Source organism: Neopelma chrysocephalum, unplaced genomic scaffold (assembly GCF_003984885.1).
Source record: "Neopelma chrysocephalum unplaced genomic scaffold, ASM398488v2 Primary Assembly neopelma1_22b, whole genome shotgun sequence".
In the NCBI taxonomy this organism is placed as follows: Eukaryota; Metazoa; Chordata; class Aves; order Passeriformes; family Pipridae; genus Neopelma; species Neopelma chrysocephalum.
Genome location: NW_020897690.1, coordinates 12,645,079 through 12,669,338, shown reverse-complemented (window position 1 = coordinate 12,669,338; position 24,260 = coordinate 12,645,079). Strand labels below are relative to the sequence as shown.

The 24,260-nt window shown below is 38.8% G+C and overlaps 2 protein-coding genes and 1 long non-coding RNA gene across 6 annotated transcripts in view; 1 reads left to right on the top strand and 2 right to left on the bottom strand.

Annotated features, from left to right (window-relative positions):
• RPRD1A (regulation of nuclear pre-mRNA domain containing 1A) overlaps window positions 1–15,642 on the top strand; it is a 44,964-nt gene extending 29,322 nt beyond the window's left edge. Inside the window, exon 7 of the mRNA XM_027680361.1 lies at window positions 10,257–15,642. Within this exon, the coding sequence (XP_027536162.1) occupies window positions 10,257–10,406 (150 nt within the window). The 3' untranslated portion in view covers window positions 10,407–15,642. The remainder of the gene's footprint in view (window positions 1–10,256) is intronic.
• LOC113966108 lies at window positions 973–3,998 on the bottom strand. 2 transcript variants are annotated; one of them, XR_003533709.1, is made up of 4 exons: window positions 3,800–3,998; window positions 2,347–2,457; window positions 1,697–1,877; window positions 973–1,405 (listed from the first exon to the last, which is right to left on the bottom strand). It is a non-coding gene; the product is annotated as an uncharacterized LOC113966108 (long non-coding RNA). The 2 variants fall into 2 exon arrangements; XR_003533708.1 differs by lacking the exon at window positions 1,697–1,877.
• Window positions 15,643–16,770: 1,128 nt separating the features above from the next.
• CUNH18orf21 (chromosome unknown C18orf21 homolog) lies at window positions 16,771–24,257 on the bottom strand. 3 transcript variants are annotated; one of them, XM_027680336.1, is made up of 5 exons: window positions 24,085–24,257; window positions 23,497–23,519; window positions 22,539–22,738; window positions 19,023–19,231; window positions 16,771–18,624 (listed from the first exon to the last, which is right to left on the bottom strand). In XM_027680336.1, exons 1-5 carry the CDS (start codon window positions 24,099–24,101, stop codon window positions 18,471–18,473), a joined length of 603 nt encoding a protein of 200 aa, XP_027536137.1. In that variant the 5' UTR covers window positions 24,102–24,257; the 3' UTR covers window positions 16,771–18,470. The 3 variants fall into 3 exon arrangements, with proteins under 3 accessions (XP_027536137.1, XP_027536146.1, XP_027536127.1); XM_027680345.1 differs by lacking the exon at window positions 24,085–24,257 and adding an exon at window positions 23,655–23,752 and having other exon boundaries at window positions 22,671–22,738; XM_027680326.1 differs by lacking the exon at window positions 24,085–24,257 and adding an exon at window positions 23,655–23,752 and having other exon boundaries at window positions 18,410–18,624.
• Window positions 24,258–24,260: the final 3 nt, after the last annotated feature.

Below are 24,260 nucleotides of genomic sequence, written 5' to 3'. Positions count from 1 at the left end.
ATTGGAGTGTCATACAAGAAACCCAGGGTAATGTACTTGGTGAAAATATATCTAAGTGACTTGCATTCTGACATGCAAGGAGCACATGGCAGAAAAGGAAAGTTAAGTGATTTATTACTTTGTATAATTCTATTTTTTTCAACACTAGAAACACAAATAACTAGTTTAGAAAATACAGTAGAGAAACTGATGAAGAAGAGTAACTGTGTTTAGATGCCTACTGAATAGTCAGAAATCTTATTCATTAGAATCTTTATCAGGAATATCTGAAATGCTCTGCTTTGAAACAAATAGTTCTTCCCTGTGTTCCCCTCCATTCCAAAATAACACATTTTTTAAAAATTGGATGAAAATTGGAAGAACAAAAGATTTTTTTACATTATTTGCTTCCCTCCCCCCATAACAAGTCTACTGATTTACTCATGCTGATATTTGTAAATATCATGAGCTAAACATAGTAAGTTAAGTGTTGTTAAAGTAAACTGCCTCATGACCTGATCTTCCAAAGTCCCTTCATCCACAACTGGATAGAAATACAAACCTACAAAACAGAAAACCCCACAGATACTCTTCAGAGCTTGTATATAAACCACCATAATGATTTTAAAGATCCTTTGAATGAAATATAGGTGGCTTGAATGGATGAAAGAGGCTTTAAAAAACTAAGACATTTTAGATTGAAATGATTGCTAACCACTGATAGATGTTATCAGTAGATCACAGAAAGATGTGCATTAGTGAGGTTATTGCAAGCTGTAGGCTTTTGGGAACAAAATAGTTTATAATGGGAAAGAAGAGTTCAGGAAAAGAACTGTAAATGTCTTTCCTTGTTCTGTTTAATGTTATTTACTTGTTCTGTGTTCTGCTTTCTCTCTGGACTTTTTCTTCTCTTGTTGCTCATAATTTCTACCCTAACAACCTCTTTTATACACCCTTTTTGTTATAAAATAAAACGCGCTATTTGAGCAATTTGGAATCTGGTAAATAATGTAAAAAATGTGCATGTGCCAAATTTGCTGCCTGAAATTGATTGACTGGTAAGAGACTTTTACATTGTCAATTTTTCTTGTAATTGCTTTGTGACTTTTTTGGTATCACTTTGCTAAGGCAGATTTTTCTCATCATAATATTTTAATACTTAAGCTCAAGAGTAAGCACTTTCTTTAAATGATGGAACTTGTATTTATGTGCATTGTTGGAAAATTTAGATTCTGATCCTTGTTGGTTGTAGAACAGGTGCAGTTTGCTTGCTTCCTGCATAGTAGAGTTTTCATTGGAGATATTCCCACAGGGCATATGAAGGGCAGGTAAATCAGAATATGTGCTGCTGCTGTGTTGTTCTCCTTTCCAACTTTACCTTTCTTAACGCTTCTATCCCCATCACTGAATACTACATTTGAAGTATCTATTTCACACAAAATGTGAGAAAACCACAAAAATCACCATGCAGCATATCAACAATTTGTCTTACACAGACAATTATTCTTAGGAGTCATGTAAACTCTAGTTTCAATTATCAGTTGACACTGAGCACTTTCAAGTACCATTAAACAAATCAGGCTTGTGAATACGTATTTTTGAGCTGTAACTTAATGCTCTTCTTTAGAATCCGTGTCTCTAAAACAGATATTTCAACCTACTTAATGAAACTGTGAGAATGAGTTGACAACTGTAAGTGTAATATGAAAATGTCTACCTGATTCATTAGAGTGTACACATATGGGATGGGCCATGGCATTTCTTGGCTTATTTTGAGAACCACTCTTTAAAAATCTGTGAGAAATAGCCACATGCTCTTCAGGTAAGGCTTTTATGGGATTGTAAGGTGGCTGTCCTTCATAGCTCTTCCTTCAGGTTGAACAGGAGTAATTTATGAACTTTGAAAACAAAAGACAAACATGAATAATTAAATAGTTGTAAGAGCTTATTCAAAAGGTCCATGACCAGTTTCATGTGGATAGACCTGCACTGATTTTTTAAATGAACAAGGTCAGCAGTCTGGGCCCGCCTGTAGCTGAAATTTTGGGTCCTCAATCTGCACTGCGTTTATTTACTTCACCCTAATATAGCTAATACCCAATCTCAGGTCAATAAAACACTTTGAATCAAACCGTTCTCATTTTTATTCTTGCTCACAGGTTAACATTGTGTGACTCTATACTGCAGTAGCAAAAGCTATATGCTTTAGCCTGTTTTAAGTTCTCAGCTGCTTGGATTAGACTGCTACTAGTGCTTAGCCTTGCTACAATAAAACTAGGCTTTATGCTTCTTTATGTAGATCTGTCTTTGGCAAAAGAAAAGGATTTGAGACAGTTGTAACATGGCTAGCAATAGATAAATCCATACCTGGTGACCTGCAGTGGTACTTTCATTCTTAGATTCATTTTTCATCTTCAAAATAAGTACATGAAGTCTTGGCTTTACAGCATTTTCATACTTTCAGATGTCCATTTGTCTCTGTTAAATAATGAACTTCCAAGTCCACGTTTTTGTGATTCAACACTCACAGCATTAGATTTAGAAAGATGAGTTGCATGTGTGGAATCTGAAGTTGGAACTGATACTGTTGTAATGACCTACAGGCACGGGGTGTGTGAAATGAGAAATGTGCATCTTATGCACACAATTTTTATAGTTCAGCTGTTAGATACAGTAAATATTTGAGCCTGAAGACTTTACACAGCTGTTCTTAAATGCATTGATAAAGGCATGTTTTGCTTATAGACCACCAAAATTTTTCACTCATAGATTCCTTTAAAATTAAACCCTGGTATCCTTTAATTTGGATTTCCTTTAGATTGTTTGTGGATGATTGAAACTAAGAAGCTATCTATAAGCCTCGAGCCATTTAATTTTATTTATTTTCTTATTTTCAAAACTGTCCTGCTTTATCCCCTCTGTGTCTGTATAGAGTATCAACTTGAGTATTTGAGCACAATTGCTCAGAATTGTTCTGAAGTATTTGATTGCTTGTCATCAGAAGTTCTCCAAAACTTCATTCTGTCAGCCAAGGTTTGAAACTTAAGGATTGAGTATAATGTAAGCATCTCTTGGAATTGCGTAGCTTTGAGTTTATTAATGGCTAATTTTTCAATCAGATAAAAATGCTGTATCAGATAATAAAACACAAGGAGGCCAAATTTAACCTCAAGCAGGTATCTTTCATTTGAGCTGCTGCTCATATCTGCCATCCTGGAATGCTTTAAATTCAATCATAGTCCTGTAGAGATTGTCTACTTAAAGCAATGTCTTTATATAGTAATTTATAAATTAATATTCATCACCCTGGACCTTTTATGATTGAATGGAAATAAATATAAACTAAGTAAGCCTAGTAATACTCCTACTAATTAAGCTTAATCATAGAATTGTCAAAGTTGGAAGGGACGTTCAAGATCATCCAGTCCAACCGTCCACCTAGCACTGTCTCTGTAGCCCCTAAACCACTAAACCATATCACCCAGTGCCAGATCCAGACACCTCTTGAACTCCTCCAGGGATGGTGATTCCACCACCTTCCTGAAGGCTTGTAGGTTCCTGTTTTCTTTTCTTCAGCTTTCCCAAACATTCACCGACTTTTTGTCAACAATGCCACAATCCTCAATAATAAAGCTAAGTACAAGTTTGTGATAAAAAAGTCATATAAAATTACCTTTTATTTGAAATCAAATAATTTATGCTCTTTCTCAAATTAGTACTGAATGGGGAAATCCATCTTTCTGAGGGGACATGCATTTTGATATACCAAGGAAAATCAACCTGAATTTAATTAAATTACAAGCCTTTGGAAAAATCTTACATTTGATATGCTCATCAGAGATTTCTTAAAACATTACTAACTTCTATGAAGAACTTTTCTGCCAGACAGTTTTCTGGTTTGGGCTCAAGAAGACTTCTGCAATTGAAACTGTGTACAGTTGTTCTCTAGGCTGACCATGGGCCACTTGGCTGTTTGCTCTCTATGATGTGAGAGCAGAGAAATTCCATGCATGGGTTGTCTATGGCTCCTGTGCGTGTGAGTAATGGACAGGTGGAAGCCGATCAGTTTGAATGCAAAACTTGGAAAAGTGCACATGGAACTTGGCATCAGAAGCTTTGGAGATTAAGAAGGAATCCAGGACTAGACATTACAGTAAAGAATGGATTAGGAGATCAGCTGGCTGAGAAGGGAGTGACCAGCCAGAAAAGCGTAACATCATGTAGGACTGAAATGGGAGGAACTGGAATTCATTTGGACTAAGAGAATGGATAGAAAGATCTCATGAAGGTACTATAAATGCAGAGAATAGGGACAGGCCAAGTATAGGACTGGGGAGAAACAGGTGTAATGGGATCAAAACTATAGACAGAATGAAAAGTGCAGATGAGGATTGGAGAGGAAGGAATTTAGATATGGAGTCAGAAGAGATGGAAATGGGAAGAGGTTGGCAAAAACCAGTTGTGCGTGTCTGTATTGCATGTGAATACAGGCACAACAGGAGTCTGAGAGGCATTGAACATCCTTGCTGGACAAAGGTTGGTTCTAGAAACAGTGTTCCAGGAATGGAGATGGAAACCAGGAGTCAAGACTGCAGTGAATGAGATTTGAGATGCAGTTTTAGGCTGGAAGGAGCTGGTCAAAGAAATTGCACATTCAAGGAATGGGAAGAGTAGTTTGTGACCCTGTGGAGGATTTTGCGTTTTTGATAATCAGTCTTCAGATGGGAAACGTCCTGATAAAATGCTTTATTCCTATTTACTACTGTTTCACTCAGGAATTTGTGATTTGAAGACCTGCAGTGTATTCCAGTGTGTACCACAGCATAACAGTTGATGGTAGACAAAGTCACATGATCAAGCTTTCCCCAGATGTTCACTGATTAAGTTTGTGGATTTCACACTTCTGAGTTGATTGCTTCCTGTTGCTTCATTTGCAGACAAGCTGAGGAGTCTCTAATACTTTAACTTAATTCAGAAAATTGGTTTTGAAGTGTTAACTTCTTGGTAATTTTAAGTACTAAGAAAAATGGGATACCCAGAATTCGACGATGCATTTCATTTTGATCTGTCAACTCAAAGGTTTCTGAAGAATAAATTGTGTTTTGTAATGGTGAAGCATGCCATTAGAAAACCTATGAGAATATTAGTAAATCTGCACACAAAATAGTGCATACAGTTAGTAATGCCTGGGGCAATGAACAGAACAATAAGCAATAAAAAAGCAGTCACTAGGTAGGTGTGCTCGTTGCTTATTTAGCTCTAAATGTGACAAGAAGTAATAGAAAATGGTTAGATATTAACATACCGAAAAGTTGCAGTTTTCTTCCAGAAATCTGTTTTCTAGGAAATACACCATGTGCAATAGAAGGTTAGCCAGGCCTGTCCTTTCCTAAGCTTGTCATAACTGTCCTTGGTTTTTCAACCTTGTGTGAAGCAAATAGATGTGTTCAAATGCAGTTCAGTGTCTTAAATGAAAGCTATTTCAGGGGTTTGTTTGTCCTTAACACTGGTAAATAGGTTGAGCTTTTAATCATACTACTGGAGAATAAGGCATACCAAATTTTAAAAGGCACAAAATTTCACCCTGCTCATCCATTTTCCAGGGTGATAGGCTTATCTGGCTCCTTTAAGTGTAGTTGTCAGTTTTCCTTGCAGAAAAATACCCTGATTGCATGAGGCATTTGATTTTAACAAAGTGGAGTCTATAAAAAAATACTGTGATTTTGAACTTTGAAATCTAGATATCAGGTTATCATATAATATTTGCTTTCATCTGAACCTTTGAAAAATTCTAGTGATTTCTGCAGTGTTGGGCACAGCATGTGAGAAGCCTTGCTCTGTGACACAGCTCTGACATGTGCACCTGAAACTGGAAGGTTGTAATGGACGTACAAAGTCAGAGATCTCAGTTTTAAATATGGTGTGCATACAAGCCATGGATTTCAATGTACACACATACTCTCAACACCTTAAAAGCCTTTTAAGCCTTTTGGTTTGTTTTTTTTCTGTACTGAAAGTGTTGATTTCCACCTTACCTTTCTTTCTGTAGCTAACAGGGTGCAGATTAAATACTGGTCTTCTGCAAACTTTTTTATTCTTGCTTTGCTGTACGTTTCCTACCACACAGTATTTAGATGCATACCATAGCCTCAGTGATCAGATGAAGGTTCAAAGTCATATCAATATCATAAAGGGGAAGCATATCCACGAAGTTTCAAGTTGTTTTATCTGTACCGCCTTCCTGCAGTAATTGCAGAAACTTTATATTAAGATCTATTTCAGTTGGAAGGGAAAATATTCTCTTCAGCCTGTTTAGCCTGCCCACATTTTTATTATTTATGATGTCTGTAGTGTCTAATCAAAAATTATTTGGCTTTTTTGCCCGGTGCTTATTTGATAGAGAATCACTATTAATCTGGATGCTGAATCCATATGTTGTTAGCATTGCTTTCACAAAATATCCATATTCTACACTGACAAGTAATGGAAACTGTAGTAATCAGTGGGATTCTAATGAGCAAAATAAGTTCTTCTAATTATCTCATAAACCTACTTTTATGACTGGAAGTACAAAAAATTATTGCTTGAAAGCAGTGTTATCTTAAACCACTGGAGAAATTGAAGAGACTTTATTTCCATACATCAGGTTGCCCATATATCCCAAGAGTAAGGTTCTCCACAGGTAGGAAGGAATGCAAATTATTCTCAGTGTAGCAAAAGAAAGCATCACACTTCTGCCTGTCCTTGACTGTTTGAAGTAAAAAGCTTGAATCTTGCCTCATTTACACAGGGGTAATTGGAAGTATATCTTAAAAATCAGCATAATGAAAATGAAATTGAAATTCTCCATGAGGATTTCCACTTAAAATTTTCCATTTAAAAGTGTCAAAAATATGGTTGAATTGTTATTTGGTTGTATAGTGTACAGCATTTCTAATGGAGCAAAGATATCAAAAATAACACCAGGATATCCCCATTCCCATGACTCTGCTTTAATTAAGTCACACTCTCAACATACATGCTGAGGAAAAAGGTTGTCGGTACATGTGCATGCTATTATGATAAAATAATAAAGCCTGTACATATAATGAGTATTGTTGGTAATGAGTACTTGATACTTGCATTCCAACAGTCCAGGACTACTTAGGTAATGCCAGAACTACAGTAGCAACCTTAAAATTATACAAGCAAACCTTTTCAGAAGTCACTAGTGATTTTAAATAGAATCAAACTGTGAAAAGCATCTGTCTTGAAAATACCTCAAAACTGCTGGGTCACTGCACTTGAAAACCACCCCTTTTTTGAACTTGCTCACCGGTCATCAAAACTGGAGATTTCTAGAGATTTCTAAATGGTTTCAGGTGTGTCATGGGAAAAGAGGTGCTCTGGATAAGGTGAATAATTTTTCTGCTTGTGGGGGAGGATTGCTATGAACATCTAACCTGCACTTTCAATCTCACATGCTTTGGATTAGCAAAATTGGATTACAATTGCATTCTGTAGCTTAACAATAATATAATGAACTACAAAACCTTATCTATTTTTTTTATTTACTATAGTTTTACAGTAAAAACTTTGACCAAACTTTCTCAGGGTTCTCTGTTTCTGAGAAGGCATGAGGAACAAGTTTTGACTACTGAGGGTGTGCCTTATGCCAGAAGTGTTGGCGAGAGGAAGATGACTGTTTTATGTGGGAGACTGAACGTATGAGAATATTTTCCTTAGTGAAAAAAGGAACCTACTGTCAGTAATATTGATCAAGCTGATAGTCACTAGGCAACAAGTGCTAGACAAAATTTATATGGAAAATGCTGGAGGTCAGAAAAGTGATGTTGTCATGGAAGTTATTTATTATCAGCTAAAGGGAATTTTAAAGGAGTCAAGCAACTGACAGTCTAATATAAGGCACGTTTCAGGTTTTGGAGTGAAGTCTTGCAATAACATAGCTTCTAAGTCTGTCACTAAGTAATTGTGCATATTTGATGAGCATCAGGCTTCAAGCCTATAAAGGGATACTGATTTGTTGCTTCACGTTCTTCATTGATGGAGAATTAATTTGGACAGGATTCAGCTGTTTACAGGAATTAACTTCTAGAGGGATTTTATAGTTACTATCTTTTACAAATTTTAGGCCTTTTGAGTGTATTGATTGATTATTATTCTATGTATTGCCAAATTGGTTGTTTTACTAAACCATGCAACCTGAAAGCTGTCTTTTTCTTTGACATTAAAATCTGTTTCCTAAAAATAATAGTCAGGGGTATATCTCTGCAACCTCAATTAAAATGCCTAGTGAGAAGGGCAACAAGTAGCTGGCAAAGGACTATGCATCTTGCAGAGACTCAGATCACTGAGGCCTCTCAATGCTGCTGTAATATTATATATGAATGTATATTATATATGAAACAGTGAAGTATTTGTGACCTTTGGGCATTATTGAAAGGATACAGTATCAGGATACAGACCTTAAGTTCCACAGCCGCATCCTGAAGTCATTTGTACCACAGAGGATGTTTTGGGCAAGTGTGAGCAAGTGATGGTTTTCATAGGACCAAGGGACTCGTAAGACTTCTTTGGTCATCTGTATCATAAAAGGAATGCTGCTTTACCCTGTGTACTGTTACCAAATGTTTACAGTTCCACTGACTGGGCATCTGTAGTATTTTCAGTGTGTTTAGTATCTTTTAAGACTCTGAACTGTATGTAGTATTTGATTTTGAAAGATATATGATATCAAGGAATTGATGATCCTAATTCAGGGACACTTCGTTCCTCTCTATGTAAAGATTTAATTATTTTTAATTATTTAAAAATTATTTATTTATTTTTATTATTTTTACCTTCTTGTTAAGAATTTATGCTATCTTGTGGTTCTTTTACTGCCCTTGGTAAGAAGATCATGCTGCTGCTAGTGGTTGCAAAATTTTTTTTTTAACATATGTTGGACCTTGTCCAGTAATCTTGATCATCCCCCAGGTATGTGGGGATACACTTTTACTAGTGTATTGAGCTCTATGACAAAAAGGTCCTTTTCTTTGTCCTTCCTTATTTTTCCATGCTATTAACAGTATAGTAACGTTTAAAATTATCTTTAGATAATAAACAGCATGATTGTTATCTTTAGTAGACATTTGCACAGTGTTTGTATACTTGTTGGAACTTTCAAGTGTTTTGGCACTGTTGCAGGATGATGTAGAGTTTTTTCCCCACTATTATTTAGAAGTGGTTATAATCATGAGATCTTGGTTATCCATGTGTTGATTGTCCAAGTTGTAGGTTAAGTATTTGTTGTTATTTCTAGCCATTCCCAGGCTGCAGCAAAACCTGCAGCCACTCTAGGAAGCATCTGCATTTGGTGTGTTGTGAATTGTGGTATAATTTCATGAAGCACCACTTTGCCTGGTAATGCTTAGCTGCTTCTGCTTTCCAAACTTTCCAAGTATTTGAAGTTTAAGTATTTCTGTGAATTATACCTTAATCTTCTTATATTTTGGGATAACTTTTCATTTTATACAAACTGGTATTCTTTTCCATTATGTATTATGTTCTTAGTAGGTGAGCACTAACTATATTTCAGTGCACTGATTTACATTTTTAAATAGTTCATCATATAATGTTGTTTCAAGTGAAGAGTGCCTCATGATCATGAAATATATCAGAGTAGTATTCCAACACAATGTGAAATCCTAAGTTTCCAATTCAAGAAGTTTCTCAAAACTCAGGGTTAAATGCATAAATGTACTGATGAAGTATGTTTTTTGTTATAAAAATTAATACAAAATTGTTCAGCTTGGGGGGGTGGATCAGCAGGCTTGGTTAGAGGATATTTGGTTGGTTGTTATTCTTTCATCAGTATGAGATGAAAATAACTTCTATGAAATCAGTAAGTTTGTTCTCCCATAGTCTGTGAGTGGTAATAGCGTATGTGTATGAACTCTCCATAATAAAGTTTTAAGAATAATTCCATTTTACTAGTACATGGAAAAAGCCTGTGGTTGTGTTAACTGGGATTGTCTTCCTTGTTTAGCAATTATATACTTACAATTCAAAGCAAAATAATACCATGTCTGTGCTTTTGAAGTCAGTTGCTGAAAAAATGCTAGAACTGATGCCTCTGTCTCCAAAATAGCCAGTTTTCTGGTATCTCACCTGTTAAAGGCTGTTTATCTAACTTGCAGAAGGAATACTTAATTTGGAAATTAATTACTGTCAAGTGCAATAAGTGGTAGGGATGGTATTAGCAAAAGAACCTCATATTGAATTCTTCTGTGTTACAGGAGTACAAACGCAAGTTAGCCAGAGTGTCCCAAGTAAGGAAAGAACTCAGGTCAAGGATCCAGAACCTGCCTGATCTCTCACGACTTCCCAACGTCACGGGCAGCCATGTACACCTACCGTTTGCAGGAGACATCTACAGTGATGATTGATTACAAGAACATCCTTCCATAACCTCTGCTTTTCTGTGAAATGAGGGGTAGGCCAGACTGATTGGTACTCTTGTAGTATTATTTTTGTATATTGTTGGAGAGTGTCAGTAAAAATACTTTAATAATTTATAAAAAATGGTTTAAAAAGTTGATTTGTTTACTATTTTATTGGCGAGTGAACATAAGGGTACATTTATAAAAGTGGCATGTGTGTCTGTTACGCTGAGGAATTAATGATTATCTTATCTTTTGTAAAGATTTTGGTTGGGTGCCCTGTAAAAAAACATGCTAAGATTTTTCTTATGTACCCTGTATTTAATGTAGATCAACATATAATGAAAACATAATTCTAACTTGAGACGTTTTCGTTGCTAGTGAGGAATTGAAATGTGGAAATCACAGGCTTGTGTTTGCAAAAAGGTCAATGCAATTTAATGCAAAGTTAAAAGTGATCTTACTGTCCATTACATTTAAATTACCCACTCCCCAAAAAAAGTAAGTTATTTTGAGGTAAATGTTAATAACCAATTTTCTGTTGGAAAACATAAGTCATGTAACACTGAGCAGATCTTTAAATGACTCAAAATACCGCAATATTTTTGTATCATTTAAAAGTCATTGTGTAGAAACTATACAATTGACCAGTTTAATTATGTTTCGAAATTGTAACTTTTTACAGCTGCTTAGTTTCTAAATCGAGGGACCATTCATTTGTACTCTAATCTCTTTCTAGAACATCTGTCTCCATCTAAAAAGGTTAATCCCAGAAATGTGAAGCTATTTTACAGCTTTAATTAAATTGAAAGGTCATTCTCTAAACTGTCTCAATTGCTAAATGCCCATTATTAATGTTTGGCAACGCTACGTACCATCCATACATGAAGCAAGATGATACAGCCGTGCTGTACATCCTCTTCCACTGAGAAACCCTAGAGGCCAGCATGGGCTACCAGCTCCCCACCTTGACCCACCCCAGCAAAGATTTCTAGATCTCGATCATCTTTTTCTCACACAATAGGAGGAGGCAGTTCAGACCTGTGTATGAGTCAAACAGTGGAAAATTATTGCCAAGTTAACAATCTCCTCTGCATGGCACAAATGTGGTGTTTGTCTACGAACAGCTGAATTTGTGAAGAATCCTTGTTAGTGTACTATGCATCAGCTACATATATCAATGGCATTAAAGTACATTGTGCGCTGGTGTCGTCTAGAGCCTCATATCTTTGTGGGTCTGATGTGCCAGGCCATAGTCCAATAGACCTGATTGTCCCTCTCCTCTACCTGACTAGAGGCAGGGCCCCCCTAGTTCTGGTTGTGGTACTCGTTGCTCTCTTACCATAAATATGACCTGGAGGTCCCTTTGAGAGGATCGCATATAACATCATCACTTCTTTACCGTTTGGAGTCTTGCCCATGAGAGACTGGAGCAACATTTATCCTTGAACAGTTTCTTCTGGTAGTTGTTCCTCTTTTCAATTCATGTACCCAGGCTGCTAAGGAAGAGGTGGATTTTCCGTCCCACCTCCTCATCTCTTCTCCATGCTCATGGAGGTAAAACCATAGATTACCTCGGGGAGTGTACCCTCTCTCCTTAGCTGGGGGAGGCCTTCTCCTGATAGCAGAGACTCTCGTTTGTCCTGACAAGATATGGAAGATTCCTTCCTTAAATTCCTCTCTTAGCTTCTGGTGGCCCTCTTCAGTCTTCTCTTCCAGGCTTTGGACATGTTCGGCCAGTTTTGTTTCCACAGAGGAGATGTGGGCTTGTAGTGGGGCGGTAACAGTGTCTTCATAAATCCTGAGTTTACTAACCAACGCGCCCACCTTGTCTTCTCCCTCCCTCCATTGCAACATTGCTAAGTAATGGGAATATATTTCTGGCCCGAGCTGTGCAAATTTTAACCACATCTGGGATGTGCACTGTACGCCGTCCGGACTTTTAGGGAATCTTTCGTCCTCTGAAAAGATTATCTCCAGTACAGCTAATTCTCTTAAGCATCGGATACCTCATTCCATCGTCCTTGCTACACATGGAGGTCCTCCTTACAAAGATATCTCTCCCTTACACTTGACAACAGTTGCTGCCAGAGGCTGAGTGTTTCCTGCCTCTTTACAATCCCCTGATCAATGACCATATCTCAAGACAGAGATCCCAGTTGTCTTGCTTCACTCCCATCTAGAATTGTATCATTAGCTGTGGCGTCCCAGATTCGGAGCAGCCATGTCAAAATGGACTCGTTTGCCTATCACATGAACTCTCTCTGCAGCTCATGCAGATCACCCAGGTTAGGGACCGAGTGGATGATTTCTGGCTCTGTTTCTTCTGCTGAGCGTGAAGGTCCTGCCTCTTCCCCGTCATCCACTAAGCAAACTGATTTAGTCTTGGATGTTCTTTTCTGGACAGGGGCAACTGCTGTTGGTTCAGTTTGTCCTTCTGGCTCCACAACAGTTTGCGTGGACACCATGCTGGTTAATTTGCTTTATTTTACCTCTGGCTTAGCCGTGGTTTGTGTGGACGCAGTACCTGTTGATTTGTTTCCTTTCTCCTCCTCCTTAAGGTGCTGTACTATACCAAGCAGCGACCGGTAGGCAGTGGCCAGGGCCCAGCATGTTGCCGTAAGCTGCCCATCTCTGGAGCTGTCAGAGCACCTTCCTCTCACGTATCTTATTGCTCTAACAGGGTCCTGAAGTTGTTCAGGGGTGAATTTCCAGATCATTGGAGGAGAGAAGCTCTCCAAATACTGGCCCATGTCCTGCCACTTTCTGTGCCACTTAGCAGTATCCACTCCCAGAGCAGGCCTCCAGGCAACTTCCCTAGAAGCTGCCCTGGGCAGCTGCTGCAAATGACCTGTTATTAACAGTCCATCAAAAATCTCATACAGGGTGTAGAATACACAGTTTTGGTTATACCCACATAGTGATAAACTGGTCCTGGCCCCTGTAACTAGGACAATGGTTGAATTCCATCCATGGAAAACTTAATTTGTACCCAGAGGTACAAAATAAGTACAGTGACATGGCTTGTTGGACTGCATTGAAGGATCTGTCTTGGATACTCAAAATCATAGGGAATTTTAAACAGTCGTTTGCTGCCTTAATTGAAAATAACTATAATAATGAAGTTGTATGCTGAATTTTCTTGATCTCTCGAGGGTTTTAAAAAAGACGTGACACTTCACTAGATTTGTTTTTCCTCTTCATAACTCTTAGTGGTAATGTTGTTTATCTGCAGATAATGTAGAACTGATAAAAGAATGAGGAAAAAACCTCAACTACTTCTTGATGTATATAAGTTTTAATTTTGAGAGAGTGTTATTTTCTGGATATATTTTTCTTCATTTTACTGTGAAAATTGTTTGGTTCAAGGAGTTTTTCACAGCTGGAGTTTTGGAAATGATCCCTCAATATTTCTTTGGAAAAGAGGACTTGTGGAAGGCAAAGGTCACTCTTACAGCAAGTGTTGTATATTAGTGGCTGAACGGTACGTTGTTTTTTTTTTATTTATATGGAAAAGGCATCAGGTATCAAGTAGTTAGAAGATTTATCTTGTGACTGTAATAGTGTAGCAGAAGATAACATGGTATGATACAAATGCAGTCCTGTAGTGTCAAAAAATACCTCCAAATTCTCAGGTTCCAGAGCTTAATGTACGTACTTCTGACATCTCAGGAAGAAAAGAGGCTGGGTGGGCAATGGTGGGGTGCCTGGGAGCTGGAAGGGAGAACATGCCTGGGTGGAAATGTAAAGGAAACTGAACTTTTTGTCCAAACAGAAGTAATTGTGAAACTGGGCAGCACAATGGTTTAGCTGTAGGTGGGATTTACAATAGAAGTGCTTTGGTGCGTTACCACCCTGGGAAAGAAAATGTGTGGGTATACCCTGCCTGCCTCTTTTAATGTGGTCTGACTCTTTGCAGACCAGAATGCCCACCCTACAAAAGGCACAATTATAAAATATCTGAACATTTTTCATCTAATAATAGAAGCATAATAATTAGATTATTTGCTTTGCTATATTGCACTTTTATTGAGCATTCTCTGAAAAAAGCAAAGAGATTCCTGCAGCACTTTGCCATATGAGAATGCTTCTCTTGGAGGTCACTGGGACTGCTTGTATATTCTAGTGTTTGCAGGCTCAAGCTGTGTTTTTTGCAGAATGTTTTGAAAGATATCAGGAATATTACCCCAATTCTGTGGTTTGAAAAATAAATGTGAAGTCATTAGTTACAAAAATTACTATTCTTAGAAATTATGTTTCATTACTCCTTTTGGAAATTAAACTACAGCCTGCAGTAACATTAGCTTGTCTGATTCACTCTGTTAATGTTTGTATTAATATATTAAAACACCTCTGTTAATCCCTAGCAACACAACCCAAATCTACATGCCTATTATGTATTTTATCCGAGTAGTCTTCTGAGTGTCAAACTGAGAGCTTTCATTATGACAAAATTACATTCCTGTTTACCTGAAGTTTAAAAAGACAGTGTGTTAAGACTTCCACGGACTAATGCTGCTCTCACAAGTCAGTGGCGACTCAGTCTGTTACTTTGATGATGACCCAAAATAGATACATAGGATGCAGTAGCCAGCTGTGCAGACAACTATGGAAGACATGGAAATCATACACAGGCTTGATTGGCACTCTACAGAAGTGCTGGATGTCAGCCTCTTGAAACGTAAGCAAATGGATCTGTGGGTGTGGGGTTTTTTCAGTGGGAGGATCAATGAAAACCACCACATCTAAAATTTGATGGTTACTTCTATAAATATTTAGGGCCGGTTCTGTTCATTACTCATGCACATAATCACAGTGACTATTCCTGCAAGTAAAGAAGGCAGACTCAAATGTAGTGTCTGAAGTGGAATTCTTTTTTAATGAATGACCAATTTTGTCTTGGCTCCTATTTCAGTGTGTCATTTATCTTGATTAAGTAGTAAATCTCTTCCATTGTGTTATTTAGGAATCTAATTCAGAATTCATATTTACAATATTTAAATTATCCTACTAAGCATGATGTTTTTGTGGGAATTTGCAGAAGTTCAATAGCACTCGTTATTTGTTTGCAACAGAAATAGATTCATTTGTTAAAAGCTAACAAGAAAAGTTTGAAATGTAAAGATGTTTCATTATTGTGCTTTTCTGACAGAACCTGTAATCCTTGTGTAATTTATGTCCTCAGAATAACACACCTGTATGTACGCTCTTTCATATTTAATAAAACATTGTTGTAAAAACATCTTTGAAATTATTATTTATTGCTTGCCTACTCAATCTCATGGTGGGAAATGGCTTTTATGTAAATGCTTCCTATACTTATGAGTCAGACAAGATCTCACAATGATGATGCTGAGGAAACAGTTGATAATAATTTTGAGGTTTATTACTCTCTGTATTCTGTGTGACAGTTTTCATTGAGGAAGCAGTGCATTAAAGGGTCTGAGGTCCTATCTCTAGAACTGTAAATTTAAAAAAATAAACTACTATTCATATACCATCTAGTTTAGCCAAAGTTTGCTGTTCTTCAGAGGTGAGGATGGGTGCGAGGGAACCAGTTGGAATATGTCACCTTGAGGCTCCCAATACTCAAAAAATGGGAAAGTGGCTCAAACTGATGTTTCAAAGTAAAACATGCTTTAGTTGAGCTGGTTACATTAAGACACAGTAACATTTTTGATATGGTATGATGCTATTACTGCCAATGAGACACACACCGTTGCCTAGATAGGATTTGTATGAGCTGGGAAATAACTCTATACTTAAATGCCTGTATGCAAGGGCTGTATGCTTAGGAAAAACATAAAAGCACTGAAGGTCATTTCTACCCAGCATTTTTAAGCACACTTGTAAAATGTGTGACCTTTTTTAATTTTTTTTTCCCTGAATAAAGTCTTATAGCTTACAATAACGATCACTTTTAACAACACAGCTGGACATACCTGACAACTCTGGTAATTTCAAAGAAAAAACATGTTTGGAACAAGACAAGACTACATTAACAAATAGAGTGATGCAATAGTTATACATTTGGAGTGCAGAATAACTGTAGCTTGGTGCCTGCCACCCACAATACACTTTTTGGAGACACCTAGTTTAGACATCTATCCCGTGGTCCGTGAACAGATTGCCCAGTAGCTTTCTCAGCATGCTGGTTGTGCCCCCCTCATTGTCTTTTATCCCTTATCTGTAGTTTTATCCAAAAGGAATGCACTCTTGAGACCACAAGGTGTTGCGTAAGAAGCACAGTAAACAGGGACAATTGGGAGATGTGCTTTGATCTAACGTTAATGTTGGGGCACCTTAAAACACAGCAGATGGTTTCACATAAGCCTCATGGGAAGCACAGCAGTAGCATAGCTAATGTGTGTACTTTTAATAGGAAATTTTATTGCAAAACTTGTTTTTTCAAACACTTTTGTATAATGCACATTTTCCGTCAATAAGATTGAAGTATTTTTCCAGAGGACTGGATCGTAAATACAGCAACAGGTGAAGTAATGCCAAGTTCTACACTGGAAAAGGCATCACTCCAAGGTTTGTATTTTGATCAAAGAATGACAGTTAATTTGATCCTACATGTACATAAGAGACAAACGGCAGTGAACCTTTCAGTTATTGTGCAAGCATACAGGAGATATAAAAAGGTTACATGCCAATCTTTGAGACTGTATGTACAATTTACAGCAAATTATTCTCCCCTGCCCTGGATTGCTTTCCAGTCTGCCCACTTATTTGTTGGTCCAGTTTTCTTAAGCGCTGTTCACTGAGTCTGAACACACTTAAAAGGAACTATTTACTAGACTAACAAAAAAAAAAAAAAAAGAAAAGAAAATACGGACATTTAAATTCAAGTATGTAAATGTTTTTAACTGATTCGTTCTCTTTTTCACAAGGGAAATCTGAAGAATTTACCACTGCAGACTGTATGCAGGACAGGCTATAACCTCAGTCCTGAACAGTGACTTTACATACTGTCCTCTCTCATCCCTGTACCAAAGTTTAAATTGAAAATCTAACACTGGAGACTGCTTTAATATTGACAATCACCTTTTCCCATCAAAACGACTTCTCTACTGTCCAGGGTAATACTAGTTTTCCAGACTGAAGTCCAGAAAGGAAGCAACTCTGAAGCCTGACAAAACTGAAAGATTCTTAAGAAAGAGGTTCTCAGAACTCAGTCATTTTCACAAAACTAAAGTGACCCATTTTGGTAGCACCAGAGCAACTGGAAAAGAAGTATCCTCTGTTCTTTATGACTGTGCCACTCTTCTATCAGTAACTAATCAGGGTGCTGGTACCAGTCTAGTGTGGAGTTGTCAGTTGGTACTGAGAGCATCCCACATCCGAGTGCAGTTAGTGCACCCAAGGCTCTGTTATCATGGGACCCGTACCATCTGCAGTCCATATCATGGAGAAAATGAAGAAACTTAAATCTGGTGATAGTTTTCTCTCTCTGTATATGAGCGCTGTCTTAAAAAGTAGGTTAATTTTATCTTTGTAAAGGCTGCGCTTAAATTGCCACAGTTATCAAAATACAGCAACACTACAGGACACTACATTAGACCCTTGAAAATAACGTACCTGAAAAAGGTGCCAGTGAGTGTCTTTGTTTTACTCAAACATGCAAAGCAGGGGGGAGATTTTTTACATTCTGTTGTGATGAATTATCTCAATAGTGGGACAGTGAAGGGGAGCAAACTGTGACCTCTGCATTCCCAAACTGCTTTCTGGTCAGCCAACCTATCTCTTGGTTCTGGTGGATCCACCGATCAATCTGATATCATTGGCTTCCTCAAAGGATAAATCCTGGCTTTTAATTCTTGGACCATCAGAAACTCCAAAACACATTCAAGGTTCCCAAGCATAATAGAGTAGCTCTGTTCTCATCTCCCTCTGGCAGACAATCACTCTCCCCTTCGAAACTGAGCTTGCCTCTAAAAAATATGATCTATGCTTTCGCAGGGTAGAGGCTGTTAGCTTGAGTTTTAGACACACTGCTTTGTTGATTTACTAGAACTGGAACAATATTTATTGCTGTAATCTTTATTACTTTGAAATAATACAGAACTAAAGTAAAGTCAAGAAGGTCTTGAAATCTGCCTTCTGGCTTCTCTCTTTTTCTTCTAGGTTGAGCATCCGTTTTAGCTTAGAAAAGTGAAATTTGGAGTTTCGGGGAGTCTTGGAAGCAGAGTTGGTTGTTGCCTGTCCAGATTCACATGTTCTGAAAAACAAGACTCAAATGTCTTAAAGGTGAAAAATCAGAATTAACATAACGTAACTGTGAAAGTGCACATATATAATTTGGGTGAAAAAAAATTCAAGGTAAGTAGTGTATTTTCATGTGAAAGCAGTCAGAAGTATAACTTTGTTATGCAGATTTTAAGACAGACATTTCACATTAATGACACTAACATAACTGAGCATTCTTTTGCGCACAGTGGCTTTTCATGAGAATCTTTGATTTTAAAGGTTGGAAAGCTAACATTGATCTCATCAACCACACCACTGAGAAAAACACTTAGTTATCAATTTAAAGTTTACTAAATGACTGATCTAAAATCAAGACATAATACACTCTACTTGGCAAAGTGCTTCTTTAAATAGGAGAGAAACAGGTACCTGGGAAGCGTTGAGGGACTGTTCCCTTTAGATCCCGACCTACTGCAGCTTACAGGTGTAATTTTCTTCGAAGATGGAATTTTTACATCTGGTGTCTTGAGGCTAGATTTAATACTTGGAATGCCAGAATTTTGTGTCTTGGTTGACAGAAAATCCCTGCTTTTACCATAATGTCTTGTTGTTTTGTTGCATGATTTGCAAGTAACTAGCTGTGGAGAGAAGAAAAGAAATATCAAGCTTTCTTTCAGTCTTTCTACCTTGATTTTATAAAGCCATTTTAAAAATTATCCAAACTGTTTTCCAAATACCATGACACAAATTAAATATTTGCTTAAATAAAACATGAGATATTAAAAAGTAACATATACTTTACAACTAATATTTTAATTCATATTTCTTAAGCCAAACACTTCCTATGGGTTTATGTGGAAATTATTCCAATTCCCTGGAGTAATTTCAGAAGACTTGTAACTCTGAACTTAACGTTGTACAGTGAACTACAGAGAACAACCCTGTCAAGACAGAAAGATGAAAGAGCAACTGAACCGGATATATGGTATCTTGGGCATACAAGATACATTGAGGATACAAGAGCACCTCTGTACATTAGAGGTACTTGTATTTGGCTAAAAAGCATGACATACCATATGATCTAAATACATTAGCATATTGTATGCCTGATAAAGTCATATTGCACACTTTCCAGGGAGTCTTGAGGTAAAATATTTAAATTACCGAACTCCAAAAAACTGCCATCCATTTAACTAGTAACACGAAGTCTCAGTGAACCCTCAGATGAGGGTTTCTATTAGGGCAAAAATACTTACTACAATAAGGAGGATGTTCTGAACAAAGGGCACTTTCTCTTCTCTCTGTTTACTTCTAGGCTGTGAGGAACTTCCAGCAGCGCAGTAAGTTGAGAGGTGCATCAGAACAGATAATGTCAGACAGTCACAGAGACTGTCAGATATTCCTGATATCCCTTACTGTCATGGCAACTACCCATATTAAGAGACATGAGAGTAATACAGCCAGACAACTTTCTGAGGCACACAATTACACTGACAGAGAAACAGTTTCGTGATGTTTCTGGTTAAAAAAACATACTCAAAAGACTGTCACAAAAATGTCTAAGCAGTTTTGAAAACATCTATACCAAATAATTTCAAAGTGTGTAAATGTAACTAAATTCAGATTGTTTAGAAAAAAATTGCATTTAGAGATGCCGAAATGAAATGTTTTCAGTTACTTAAGTATTTTGACTGTCTCTAGACATTATTTTGTAAGCCTAATGAACTAAAAAAAAAGAAATAACATTAACTTTTGCTGCTTAGGTATTGATGTATTTTTAGTTCTTCTAAATGTAATTCAGATGGGAAAAAACCCAGCATCACATGGCGACTTAGCACTCTGTGGAATATAAGTGGAGGTGACCACCTTACAATGCAGGAATTACTGGATTAATAGTAGCACTTCACAGCTAGTTTCTGTTCCCTGAACTGGATCTGCAGTTAACTCCAAAAATTTTAAAGTTCCAAAATTGCCCTATGTTATATGCCTTTTCATAGCAGAAACAGACTAAAATCAAGCTCTACTTGCCAAGAAAGGTATCAGAGGTACAACCTGTCACATTGTTGCTCACTTTAATTTTCAACCACGCTTGAATTTTCATTTTCACAAGTCTCAGGTATTAGATTACAGGGATCTACATTGCTAATTTTGAAAGCTGCCAGTTGCTGACAGCATTTTAAAGACTAAGACGAGAAATACTTAAACCATAATCCGTAGGACAAATGCAAACTGAACAGAACAAAAATGCAGCAAACTGTAGTTACATACCAAGATTAAAATATTACCCAGAGTTTACACTGGACCTCTTTGAAACTGAATTTTAAACTACTTATATGAATGCACAGTGTGTCCTTACAAACTCTCTCTAGCTACAGAATAAGACTAAGAACCCATCGTAATTTCATGTTCATCAGTTGCTTAAAGAGACAGTTCTTAAGATACCCTTAAATGTTTGCGATCCCAGAAAAATAAAGCCAAGATTTCAGCTCACAGAATCTTAGAATACCCTGAATTGGAAGGCACCCATAAGCATCATCAAAGTCCAACTCCTGGCCCTGAACAGGACAGCCCCAAGAATCACACCATGTGCCTGAGAGCATTGTCCAAATGCTTCCTGAACTCTGTCAGCCTTGGTGCTGTGACCACTTCCCTGGGGAGCCTGTTCCAGTGCTTCACTCTCTGGGTGAAGAACCTTTTCAGATATCCTTTCTGAAGCTCAACTGTGCTCTACAATTTGGGGAAAGTGATTTATGGAGCATCTTATTTTGCTCTCAAAGCCAAGAACCTCGCTGATATTTCCTGAGTTTAATTTTGTTTTATTAACGCTTTAATAATTTTTGGTTTCATAAATTTTACTCCCCCAAACCAGCAGACTCTAACAGAAGAAAATACCAAGTGTGCTAGCAACTGCTGTGCACAATAGGGTGCTGTTTCATTTATTACAACAGCCATTCACATAACGTGTTCTAAAAGTAGTACATACCTTGGCCACACTAGATTAAACGTATACTATTATTCTTCAAATAGTAGTTATTATAAAAAATAGTAATTAAAGTTCACACTCCTGAGCACTTCTAGGAAAAATAACTGAACCCCCAAGAGCAACATCAGCTTGTTGAAATTACCTCCATAGTTTAGTTTTGAAAGATTTCTATAAACAGTAATATTCAGACAAATGTAAAAAATTCAATTAATACAGAAGGTAACAATAATCTGATGTAGCCATGAGAGTCTAGTGAAATAAATGAAGTACAGCTTGTGTAAAAATATATTTGCTCAACTTAAAAACTGATAAAACTGAAACAAAGGCAGTAAATGTCAAGTTATCACAATAAGCCTGATTTCAGTCAATGGCATGTTTTGCTTCTTAGGTATGGGACTATTCTTAGCAATGGATTTAGGATCTACATGGCTGTATTAAAGCTCTGCATCTGGTACAGTTGCCTGGTTCTAGTTCTGCCCCATTTGTAGGAAAAAAAGAAACAGGCAGAAATCTGCTACTCCTGCCATTTTTTTTGCAAAGCTATGCTAATGATACAGTAGCTGACAGTGGAAATACCAGAGCTTCTGGCAGGAAAAGATTACTTAATTTTCAGCAAGAGCTTAGACATCTGCAGAGTCTATCCAGACTGCTGCTAAAGATATCACAGGGAAGGCAGAGCTGTTTGTGTAGCTTCTGACAATGTGGGGTTGTGGGGTTTTTTGGAGGGAAAATCTTACTGTTCTTGTCATTGTTCATGATTTATCTATTGGGAAGGGTAGATTTAAAATGAATAGAAGTTATTCCACAAGAAAGAGACATATGCTCATGAAAAAGAAATGTGCAGGTGTGGGCTCCTCTTCTGAGAGGAAGGTTTCTGTATCTTCTTTTTTATGCCACTGAAATAGGGACATGAAATTTAGAGAAATGTCATGTACTTGTCAGTCCCAAATAAATGTCCTTACCAGAATGCTTCTTGACTCCCTGTACTTTTTCAAAAGCTTTGTCTGTTTCATGTTAAGTTTATGGTTCTTTGCCTCTCGCTTAAGAACTTTCTCTATCTGTGGAGACACTTTCATCTTTGGTTTGAGACGCACCCGGTAGCCATCAGGAACCAGGAACTGGAAGCAGTAAGGACATATCCTTTCTAATTCACGTTCATTAGCTACAGATAAATAAAGGTAAAAGAATGAAAAAAATTATTTTTATAAGCAAAGATTCATACAGTATGTTTCAGTTTCAACAATACCTAGGTACGTGTTTTTATGTTTAAGATACAACTAGGATTCTGGAGGAAGCTGGGCACCAGTATGTGCTCAGCTAAGCACAATTCAGGGTAAGTTTATGCTTATGGTGTAAGTTCACACAATATGTAACTGCAGATTTTACTGAAAAATGGAATTCCTGTCTGAAAATCTTTTAACAACGGAGGCTCACAATTCTGCAAGGAGCTCCCTGCAGGCACACTCTTGCCAGATCAGGGACACCAAAGCCTTGTAAAGCTCTTTGCCCATTTTAAGTGCGAGGAAACGACCGCACCTCAGCCTGGGATAAAGGAATGCTTTGAGATAAATTTCAGACCCAGTAAGAGGCTCCTGCATCTGCTTTATCAGCTCCTGCTGCCAGAGCCGGAGTCGAGCCCCTCTCCCTACACCGCTGAGGAACACCTGGCCCCCGCTCTCCGGCAAGCTCGACATTCCTGGCGGCAGCCCGGAGCACGGCGTGGCACGGCCCTCCGGGAGCAGTGCAAAGGAAGGGGCATAATGGAGGAAATGGGAAAGGCGGCATTCCCACGCTCCTGCCCCTCGGCAACCTCTGCGCTGCCCTCCCACCGCAGGAGCCTCCGCTGGAGGGGCGCCCTGCTCCGAAGCCCCTCCCCTCCGGCCGCGGTACCACCGTGTGTGCCCGGGGACCCTCACTCGCCTCGGGAGCTGCGGAGCGTCCACCTGGGGGAGAGAGGGAAAGCGTCACGGCACCGCCACCGGGCGGGGACACCCCGCGCGTCACCACTGCGCTCTCTGTCCCACCACCCCCTCCCGCCCGCCCCCACCGCCTCTCCCACCCTCGGCGCGGCTCCTTACAGCAGGAACCGCGCCTGTCCCGGGCAGGCTCCCGCCAGCTGCGCCGCCGCCGCCGCCAGCAGCCGCCGCCGCCCCATGGCGCCCAGCGCCCGCCCCGCCGGAAGGGAAGCACGGCCGATGTGCAGCGCTCGGTTGAGCCCCGGCGGCTGCCCGCGGCCGCAGCTCCATGGTACCGGGCTCGGGTGGGCCCGCGGTACCGCGAGTCGCTGGGCCGGGAGCGGGGGAAGGGCCAGGGTCGGCCGGGGCTGGCGCTGAGAGCGGCGGCGGGGCCCCGCGGGCCGCCCCGGGGGTTCGGCGGGCGGAGGGGCTGGAGGGGAGCCGAGCCCGGCCCTCACCGCGCCGCCCGCTCGGAACGGGCAGTGCGTGCTCGGGAGCCGTCTGTGTCTCCAGCGGCGTGAAAAGTTTTGCCTGTAGGGAAGAAAACTTTTACCCTAGGGAAAAAAACATGAGGAAGAACTTTGCGTTGAGGGTGGCAAAGCTCTGGAACAGGCTGCCCAGGGACGTCGCTGAGTCTCCCTCTCTTTGGAGACATTCCAAACCCACCTGGACGCGTTCCTGTGTCACCTGCTCTGGGTAACCCTGCCTTGGGGTCCCTTCCAACCCTAA

Coding starts and splice junctions, on each gene's coding strand:
- CUNH18orf21 (XM_027680326.1), bottom strand. CDS start 23,731: ATGGGGCGGCGGCGGCTGCTGGCGGCGGCGGCGGCGCAGCTGGCGGGA. Junction 19,232..22,538: donor GGGAGTCAAGAAGCATTCTG/GTAAGGACATTT, acceptor TTCTCTCCACAG/CTAGTTACTTGCAAATCATG. Junction 18,625..19,022: donor AGTCCCTCAACGCTTCCCAG/GTACCTGTTTCT, acceptor CTTGTTTTTCAG/AACATGTGAATCTGGACAGG.